Here is a 10,968-nt window from a genome sequence, read left to right as displayed (position 1 = left end):
TCTGTATTTCCAAGGAAAATATCTTCTAATTTCAAAGACTGCTTATACAAGAGTACAATAAAAAAATTTGGAGTACCCCAACTTGTGACAAAATAGTACATTTTTGACAAATGAAATATCTCATCAATCATTTTATGGTACAAATAATTAGTTCTGTAGTGCTTTGGAGGGAGCCAACCTCTAAGTTGGAAACAACTTGGAGGTTTAGCTCCACTTCATCCCACTACATTAAGAAAAGTGCATTCATGCATCAGTCACACAACAGGTCGTCCCAGTAAATTTAGTTCCTTACCACACCCAAATTCAAGATATTTCAAGTTTGAGACTTTTTCATAATGGGCGGTCAGAATGCAGTCAAACCAGACTCATTTAAAATCACTCAGCATGCTCCTTTTCTCTTTTTATAACTGATGTGGAAAAAGTTAACCGCACACACAATATAATCTGAGTTTTTTCCTGCATTTTAAAAACTGTACAGATATTTTTACAGTGTAGGACAAAACTAATCACCATGTAAAAAACATACAGGTGCATCTTTCTATGTAACATTAACACAAAATATAGAATAACAGGATTATATAATCCCCCTTTGGTTGAAAATGTTGTATTTTATGCAACTATGCATTTAAAGATGTGTAAACTATTCCTCCATTCTCAAAGCATCTGTCCTCCAGTGTTGGTGCTTTATTCCTTTTAAAGGACTACAGTTGAATATTAGCCTGTCTGCCAACTAGCGCACTTGAATGGTCTACATAAGACTTTATATGTAATAATCTGATTAAAAACATAATATCACTCTGTTTGCGCTACTTATTGCAAGTCCTATCAATGAAAGACACTTCCTAGTTCATCATCATCTATAAATAGTATGATGATGCTAGCCTGGAGGATCTTTATCTTGCCCTCATGTTGACCATGTAAACCGAGGTGTTCCTGGGATCATTAATGCAGGTGACGGTGTGTGTCCGACCTGATGCCTGAGCCAGGCGTCGGGAATCTCTGGCCTCCCTCTGTCTCTCAGGACATTGTCCTTCATGCTCTCCACACAGGGATGCTCTCGCACTTTAGAGCCGTAAGCAGGTTCGTAGTCCTTGACCTCTGCAAACAAAAACACAACCAATTAGCCACACAAGGAGAAATCATCACCAGAATAGGTGTCAAAAGTTTCTTTTTATATCATATTTTCTGTTATATCCACATTCCAGTAATAGACATAAAGCTACGAATGTATGGACACAACTGTGGATATTTCACACCATGTTTACATATGACGGAATATATATGGAAGGATTGTTTAATTTGATCATAACATGTTCAAGGATCCAGGTATGGAGTGATTCTACTCCACATTTGAACGGTTAGTTTCACCTCAGCTGTCTGCGTCACACGTGATGACAGCAGGAAATAAAACGTCTCCATGGGAGAGAAAAAAATCCTTCTCTGGCACTTAAACAATGAGTCTAAAAACAGATCAGCTTCTGCAAACAAGCAATTAGTCACAGCCTCAGACTGTAAAGGTCCCCAAAATCACACTCTGCATTTACTTCCCAGTTCATGTTGAAGAACTGGTGGGGATAAAGACAACGTGATGTTGAAATGGTGAAAAATGAAAAACAACGTTCCGGGAGTGTTTCCAGACCTCATGAAACTGAACTCACAACAGCTGCAGTCTGTCTGCAGCTCCAGTGAGGAGACTGAAGGATCACAGTTGCTGTGAAATCAGACACTTGGCTGCGACAAAGACATCTTCAAGCATCTGAGCATGAATCCAATCCACATTCAACACCTCGTGCTGCATGTTTAAACTCCTTACAATGGTTCATTCCTGCAGTATTCAGCTATGTGTAGTTACTTTATCTTAAAATGTTGGATATCTGACAGCATATATAATATATAAATAACATATGGTGTCACTGGACTCTACAGGAGCTGCACTGACTGACCTGAGGGTCAAAGGTCAGAGCGCAGGATGCAGTCGAAGCCCCTTACCTGGGGCCCTTTGCCTGGCCTTCTCAGCCAGGTCAACCCAGCATACCCGCCCTTCCCCTCTTCACACGCACTACTACTGTAGCTTATTCTTAAATTATCGTTACGAGTTGTAGCGTTAAAGGTTTGTAAAGGTTCGGTTAATTTTGTAAGACATTTATGTCATATAACCATCATTATATCCATATTCCGATCAGAAACTACAGTTCCAGTGCAGAAGTTTACTTTTAATCTTGCCCCTGGACTCTGCTGCTTTGTCCTCAAACACAGGAAATCGGAAGGTTGGAGTGTCACCCTGGACAGGAAGTCCAAACCCTGGGATTGGGGCTGTGTGCAGAGGCTGACACACACGTCCTGTTTTTGGCATGTGGAACTTCCCTCCGTTTTTAGCATGTTGAAGCGGGACCCAGCTTCGGCCCGTTCCTCTGGAGGTTATTTTGTGCCAGGGCTGGCGTTGTCCACAGCCTTCTGCTGTGTAGATGTCCTGCTGTGGAGCTGGTATAAATACCACACATTTTCCTGGACTTGAATAACACTGAAATACAGAACAGCCAGAGGGAAGCAAGCTGACCTAAACTGAGGGGTGAAAACAGAAATAAAAAGAGGTGGGGCACTTTATGAAACATCAGGGCTGGACTGGCAGGAAAAAGGTCTAATTTAATGTTCTAATGAGGATCCGTTTGCAAAAAAACCCTTCATCCCTACAGCAGCCATGAACTTTTAAAAGCTATGAGAAGAATTTCATCCTCGGTTTGAGAACAGATTTCACAACAGACTGCAACCAGAGCCTCGGTCTCCCTCTCCCCTCACTGTCTGGGGCTTGTGGTTAAAACCCTGCTCTATCCAATCCAAAGGGTAGAAAACGGTTTCCTTTTCAGATTATCCGTCTGAAAACTTTGTGACCTAGAGGTTAGCAGAAACCCCAACACTGTCTGGGCGCTGCTATCCTGAGAGATACACGGCTCTGTGCTGGCTTTCATGGGAACTCCACAGCAGGTGTCTGATATGTGTCTGGTATATCTCACAAAAACATCAAGAAGCAGAGGCAAATCCTCCAAACAGGAGGATTGTACGTAGCAACAAGTTTTCTTGTCCAGGGCTTTGAAAAGACGAAAGAACCTGTGCTGCTAGCAGGTGAATAAAGTTCTAATGTTGTCTTGGACTGAAAGTGACTCAGCAGAGACCAAGTCATGATGAATGACTTCATTTCTTTTACTATTTTACACAGTGGTGAGCAATCATGCATCGTGGATACATACTGCATGTCTTTCCCTGTCTTTTGGTTTGGCTGGATTTTTCTGCTAATGATTACATGTTGCCTTAATTCACCTGCTTATTTTACATCTTTGCTTTGTTTCAGTTATATACTTTTTACTATATGTTTACTACTGTTAGTAGTCCTTGACTTACCCTGATAGTTGGTTTGTTTTTCTTGCATCCCTTGATCGTTCTAATACAGTAGTGCCTTGAGATACAAGTTTAACGTGAGCTCCTAAGTCAAACAATTTGTGAGTCAAACATATCTCATATCTCACATAAACTTTCCCCATTGGAAATAACTAAAATCATTAAAATCCATTTCAGGGTCTTAAAAAAAAACCCCAAACCCTCTAAATTAAAAAACCCGACATATTTTTATCAACCAATAGACATGCAGACTTTACCTGTGCATAATCAATTATTAATTATGATTATAATTATGATTATGATTATAATTATAATTATAATTAATAATTATTTATTATTATTATTGAGCTGCATAAACAATGATAAAGTATGAAAAGAAAAGTCACAAGAACACAAGAGCTACAACTTTACTCCACCAACAAGAACGAGATCCGGTCTCACTGATGTTGTATCCATCCAACAACACGTGGTAAAGAATGAGATCCGGTCTCAGCTGATGTTGTATCCATCCACCAACTAGCGGTGGTGTCCTGAAGCACGGCTCGTATATCGTATTTTCGGCTGTATTTTGAACAAAAATATGAACAGAGTGACGGCTCGTACCTCAAAAGACTCGTATGTCGAGCAGTTCATATCTCAAGGTACTACTGTATCACATCTTGTTGCTCTTTGTTACGTAAGTATTTTTAGATATCTGATAATTGATAATCAAATGCTGATGCATGCTGCTTAGTGTACGTTGTCCCCATAAGTAAAAAACAGAACCAAACCAGCTGCTTGTTTAGCTCAGTCTATAGGACATATGACCCTGTATTGAGGCTGCAGTCCTGTAACCCACACACAACTAAGCTAGCTAAATTTACTGCAGGTGGAAACACTTTGCATGATTGTTGGGCCCGAGGAAGGAGCTGGAACATTTGCGTAAGTCAATCTTTAACAGAGAGAAAATGTAATGTCAAACTTGGCAGAGGAACTTGTTGCTTCAGCAGAACTCTCTCTGGTGTGTGTTACGCAATATCCAGGCAGCAGGTTAACCTCGAGGTGTGCTGACATCACACGGTGTTATTGATCAGGTCTGTGCATGGTGATAGATGTTTAAAAATAAATGTTTAAAAAGCATTTTAGTAAAATATTTTGCAACTGCTAAGGAACTTATCTTCTCGAAGAAATGGTCGTTGCGAGAACAGAAACAGAGTCTAAGAGATAATATAGATAGCCAGTTAGGCAGTAGGCAGTTAACCTAGCATAGCATGAAAACTGAAGGCAGGGCATTGTTAGTATTGTTTTCTAAGAAGGTAAGAAATACATCTACTGCCGCTTTTCCCTTGAATTAGCAAAGCGTCAGACTTCTTTCCTCTGCCATGCATCCTGTCAGTCTTTCTAGCAGGGTGTAGCCATCACCCTGTCAGTCGCTGCCAAAGGTTGCCTCCCTTTCCTGACCACAGGCCTTTTGCTTGGAGCAGTGTAAACTCTTTGCCCCTGCTCTATTACCCCACATAACCCTCAGGCCACACCCGGCAGCTAATTCCGGGTATGTAAATGAAATGCTCAGCAACACACAGACAGTGGACTATAAGTGACCACAACAACAAGGCCAGTGCAGGGTAGTATTTCTATCCTCTAATCTGTCCCTGTTGTTAGGCTACACACACACACACACACACACACACACACACACACACACACACACACACACACACACACACACACACACACACACACACACACACACACACACACACACACACACACACACACACACACAGATGTTGGAATGTGACTGTCTAGTTCCAAATGTCTCAGACTGCCTAGAAAAGCCCAGCTGGTGGAGGAAGGAGGAGCGGACCAAGGAGAGGAGGTGTGTGTTCTATGAATCTACTGTCCACTTTTAAACACCATGTCTGAGGAAGGCTAGACTATTTTTTCCCCATTTATCACAAAGTTAAAGTGAGACTTGGTATTGGAACTGAAAAGACAAATATCTTAATATCTGTACTAAAATCCTGCGTATTGTCAATATTTGTCAATTTTTAATATGCAATGCATCATAAATGTGTGTAAAAACCATCTGTTCCAAAATATCTCCTTTTCCTGTCAGTCGTTTGTCTGTCTGTCCATTTGTCTGTCTGTCTGAATTGAAGCTTTGAGGTGAGACACAGCCTCCACAGCAGGTGGGATTGTATAGCTATTTAACCAATGGCTGATTCAAGACATTAAGGAATGACACTGGAATCATCCAATCAGTATCTGAAAACCAAACACCAGAGCGGGGATTCTTTCATTGCACCTAACTAGCTCCGGCCAGTTGAAGCTGTATGAAAAAAGATTAAAAAAGGTAAAAGTAGGAGTGATCCAGCTTATTTACAAAAGTAAATGTGAAAATGTACAGATTCAAACCATTAAATGCAGTTTGATGGACATTGCAATTTGTTGTATTTGTGACAACTCAACAGATATGAGGTAAGACATGAGGTTCTGTTGAACCTCATGTCTTATTAATATAATAAGACATGATAATTACTTCTGTTCTGCCTCTACAAACAAGCACACACACAGACACAGACACAGACACACACACAGCCAGTTGAAACAGGTAGAGTATCCACTCTCCCTGATTTCCTGCCCAAAGAAGGGCAACAGCAGAGTCAGATTGTCTTTCTCACATGGCAGACATTCCTCAGATTCCTGCTGCAGACCTGGAGCTGAGGTTGACATGCAGTGAAAAACAAGACTTTAAAGTATTGCTCTATTCACTACACAAGCATTTTTTTTTGCAGATGACTATATTTTAGGGTTCAGTTTTGTAGAACAAGTTTTGACTACTGCCAAACTACTGGGGTATCCCTACTGCAGTCTGTGTGCAGCATCTTTGCCTACATTATCGTTGTTTGCGTTTGGGACTCATGTCAGACTCATTGTACATTCTACAGGAAAGTCAAATAAAGTTCATTAAAGGTTTATAAATACGCCTAGGTGGGGAACAGTTGACTAGATTAATTTAATGCTAGTAGATTAATTTCTTGCAGTGTTATTGTTGACAGTCATGGCGTTGTAACTTGGTTTAGTTAAGTACGATTAAAGTTTAAGTGATCATTTTTATCAAAAACACACACACACATAAACACACACACACACGAACACATACACACACCCACACACACACACACACACACACACACACACACACATACACACACACGTGCGCGCGCTGTGTCCACACCACTGCATGAGGTTGGATGAGCTCACATTGCAACAACACTGATGGCAATTTGACCCACCTGATAGGATGATAGGATGTTTAGTTCTTCTCCTGTGTGTGTGTGTGTGTGTGTGTGTGTGTGTGTGTGTGTGTGTGTGTGTGTGTGTGTGTGTGTGTGTGTGTGTGTGTGTGTGTGTGTGTGTGTGTGTGTGTGTGCGCGTGCCTGTGTGTGTGCGTGCCTGTGTGTACTGACCTCCTATGGCTTCACACCTCGATGTCATCTCCCAAAGCACAAGGGCCATGGAGTAAATATCGGTCTGTTTGAAGGACTCAATGTTCTCCAGATTCAGTCGGGCCTCCAGCACCTCCGGAGCCATGTAACGTGCTGTACCAACCTGCAGCACGAAAACAAAACTCATGCATTCATAAATCCTCACGAGCTTAAGAGCATATAAATACTGATATAAGAGGTGACGTCGCATAAATAAAGTACTGCTGAAACTATACAATCATTTATTTCTGGACTGTGCAGTTGATAAGACTCTGCCGTATGCTGAATGACTTTCTCCAGCACTGGAACAAAATCCATCATAAAAGAAGAAACATCTCCACTGCTTCTCCTGGAAAGAGCAGTGTCCAGAATCATGCAACTCCCTTTTCAGTTGCCTTCAGAAGTTGAAGCCTGATGATTGCTGAATGACAGAATGACTAAACAGAGTCCACTTCTGTGTAATTTGATCTCAGTACAAATACAGCTGTTCTGTGGTGGCCTCAGAGGGTAGTTCAGAGAAAACTGAGGGGCAAATCGAATCATGAAGTTCAGGGAACACAACAGATGTAAGGAAGTTTGAAGCAGGGTTAGGCTACACATAGAGTTCCTAACCTTCAAACATCTCATAGAGCACGGTTCAATCCTTCATTCGGAAATGGAAAGGGTTTGGCACCAGGTATGGCCTACCACCTAAACTTACAGGCCAAACGAGACCACTGATCAGAGTTACAGTCATGAGGCCTCTCTGTTTCCAGAGGCTACTAGTTTGGACCTGTCCCTAAAACACCATTCCTTTGGGAGCCACCAAAAAGGAATAGTATCCTGAATCTGATACTGTTTTTGGCAATCTAAAGTGAAAATACTAAGAAATATTTTAATGTTATACTGTAATGCATTTTTACTATATTACAGTTCTAAGACTCTAGCAGACATTTATCACATACTATTCTTTTGATTTGGTCATGAATATCTCACACAATCTCCTCATGACAAAAAAAAGAAGTGAGTTATAGTCGTGTTCTTTGTGTTTGCATGAGCTGTGAAGTGTGTTGCATACTCTATGTGTGAGGAGAAGATGGCATGTATGGGCAAAGTGGTCACCAGTTTGTGTTTAAGTTCTTAGAAAACGGCTTCTCACCTGTCACATTTTCATTCCCTGGCTGTTAAACGTGACTCTTAAACAAGAAGGACAAATTCATCGGCCAGAGTGGCTGAGAAAGATTGCAACTGAGCTGGGATTTAAGTGCTTGTCTCAACGACGTCTGCACTCATCCAAGACTTCCTGTCTGTCTCTGTCACCTTATGTCTGTCAGCAAATGGATGCTATCCAATCACAATGCATTAACAGGCAGCAGGACTCGCTGGAACTCAAAGCAAACACAACGTTCTCATATCTCAGCTAAACCATTTTAATGCAGGGGTTTGATGGCAAACACAGAGGGTTGCCATAGCAGCACGTAATACACCTCAGCTTGGAGCAACATATTAAAGTCCTGACAGTGGTAGTCATGTTTGTAACTGTCAAACCTAAGGGGAGGTGTCCCAGGGAAAAGGGAAGAACTGGAAAATGAGACCTTTAATGTTCTGCTCCGACCAGTAATCCACTACATTTCACAGCGATTACCTTATGCTGCACATTTATATGACTACTTAAGCACTAGTTACGTTTTGATGAAATGAAAAAATATGACGAAACAATTGCTTCATTAAATCTGTTTATGTAATGTCATTATTCTATTCAGCCTGATGCTGGTGGCTCAAGAAACACCCGTGTACTGTGGAAGAAGAGGTTGTAGACAAGGCGACAATGTCTCGTCTATATTAATTGCTTTCTTTTAAACTACTTATAGATTTCTTGTAGTCTATGGTTGTTCTAGTCAGTTTTCTTTACTAAGGTTCTTGTAAACTACAATTTTTGTACTGCTAGTTTACTTCTTGTAGACTGAGGTTCTTCTAGTGTACTTCTTGTTGACTACGGTTCTTATAGACTACGGTTCTTCCAGTCTACTTCTTGACTACGGTTCTTGTAGACTACGGTTCTTCTAGTCTAGTTGTTGACTACAGTTCTTTAAGAATACGGTTCTTCTAGTCTACTTGTTGACTACAGTTCCTGTAGACTGTGGTTCTTCTAGTATACTTCTTGACTATGGTTTTTGTAGACTACGGTTCTTCTAGTCTACTTGTTGGCTACGGTTCTTTATGGTTCATGTAGTCCACTTCTTGTAGTCTAAAGCAACTTTCTTGTAGATGATGACACCTCATCTACAATAAAGTGGATGGATGGACATCTGCATATTCTAAGGTGTCATTTTTGTATTTGATTGCCTCAGATAAAGTGGCTCTTTTACAGTCTCTGTATCCATGCTTGGTAAAAGAGGACTATCATGTAATGAAACAAAGCATTTTGAGTTACCTGTCCACTGTTGGCGAGGTCATCCACAGACAGGCTGCTGTCCAGATAGAGTCCCAGTCCAAAGTCACACAGGCAGCAGGTCAGGTCGTTCTTCACAAGGATGTTGGAGCTCTTCAGGTCTCTGTGGACTATGGCTACCTTTAGGTGTCAAAACAGGACGGGAAAATTATTACTATATAATTACAGTATATCACTATAATCCCAAGCAGATCCACCCTTTAAAACAAAGGTCTCCAAACTATTTCCTGTAAGGGCCAGATAACTTTTTCCTTCTCTAATGGGGGACCGGGGTGAGTTTGGAACAGAAAAACTGTGACAACCACACGGGTGCCTAAATGTAAACATTTATTGTCTTCCAGAACCAAATATTAATAACCCTTTCCGGTTATTATGTCATTTGGAAGGGCGGCATAGAAGTCAAGGAGACTGTCCAGCTTGAATGTGTATTTCAGAACATCATAGTGGTTTGGGGACCACTGCTTTAAAGGCTCAACATGATTGTCTGTACTTACTGTATATAGTTTTAATTTTGTTATAGTGCATAAAAAATAATGAATTTGTTCAAATGAATACACAATTTTTGATCAGCAAAAAAGGAAAACAAATACTTTCTAGAATTGATCTATTTTTTTCTCTATGTACTTTTAATAATGAGAACATATAGATAGATGCTTACATTTCCGCAGACCATCACAAGTAATTTTGTACACAGTCCTACCTTAGGGCGTCCACATGGGAGGTGGTCACTGTGGAGGTGGGCGACACCCCGGGCCACAGAGCTTCCCAAGACCTGAAGCTCCTCCCAGCTGATCACATGGTGTGTCAGATGCTCCTGGAGACGGCGGTAGGAAAATTATTTAATTAGCAGCACTGAGAAAGAGGTGATGGCTGAAGAATAAGTTAGTATTAAGCGTTCCATTCAGGGCGGTTTTACCTGACAGTGGCCATCTCACCTGCAGGTTCCCTCTAGCGTGGAACGCCGTGATGAGCCAGTACTGTTTCTCCACCTTCCTCTCCTCTGCTGTCAGGAAATGGAGGATGTTTTCATGGCGGAGGTCTGAGTTGGAGAAGATGTCTTTCTCGTTCTTCCAGGAAGCATACTCTTCATAGGGGAAAATCTTCACAGCCACTGTTTCAAACTGATCTGAGGTGGTCTGCTTCAGTTTAGCCTTGTATACCTGGGCAAAGCGACCTTTCCCAACCTAGGTTAAGAAAAGCATGTTAATTACTTTGAATGGAACAAAATAAGTCTGGCACATGTGTAGGTTTGTATACCAGTAGGTCCAGCTCTATGGGCAGAGGCTCGGTGTTGTGGTTGAGGCTGTTGGCATGTGTGGAGCTGCTGTCTGATCTGTCGTCATCCATCATAATGGCACAGGCGTCGCTGCAGTCCAGCCCACCTGCTTTCGGCTTGCGCTTCTTAATGCTGCTCTCCCATTCTTGGTTGATGATGCGTCGTCGGTAGGCTCTGTACCAGTAAAACATCCCCACGACCATGATCCCCATTGCCAGCAGGGGAAGCAGGCTGACCAGAAGCACAGACACCAACGGGTCATCAGGGGTAGGATCCACAACTGAGGAAGAAGAGACACGATGAACAGGTTGATGCAGGTGCAAGAGGGTACGACTGAAAAGAAAAAAAGACAAGCGATGATAACGAGCATATTTTATAGCCTGCAGCATTTATAGTAT

The 10,968-nt window shown here is 41.5% G+C and overlaps 1 protein-coding gene across 2 annotated transcripts in view; it reads right to left on the bottom strand.

Moving 5' to 3' along the window:
- tgfbr2b (transforming growth factor beta receptor 2b) overlaps positions 1-10,968 on the bottom strand; it is a 35,942-nt gene that overhangs the window by 1,160 nt on the left and 23,814 nt on the right. For both annotated transcript variants that reach the window (XM_068324138.1, XM_068324139.1), the window contains 6 exons: positions 10,552-10,850; positions 10,230-10,478; positions 9,995-10,108; positions 9,277-9,414; positions 6,846-6,987; positions 971-1,098 (listed from right to left, as the gene is read on the bottom strand). In XM_068324138.1, coding sequence (XP_068180239.1) covers positions 971-1,098; positions 6,846-6,987; positions 9,277-9,414; positions 9,995-10,108; positions 10,230-10,478; positions 10,552-10,850 — 1,070 coding nt within the window. The remainder of the gene's footprint in view (positions 1-970; positions 1,099-6,845; positions 6,988-9,276; positions 9,415-9,994; positions 10,109-10,229; positions 10,479-10,551; positions 10,851-10,968) is intronic.

This window comes from Antennarius striatus, chromosome 9 (assembly GCF_040054535.1).
Source record: "Antennarius striatus isolate MH-2024 chromosome 9, ASM4005453v1, whole genome shotgun sequence".
In the NCBI taxonomy this organism is placed as follows: domain Eukaryota; kingdom Metazoa; phylum Chordata; class Actinopteri; order Lophiiformes; family Antennariidae; genus Antennarius; species Antennarius striatus.
This window is presented reverse-complemented; position numbering and strand designations above follow the sequence as displayed.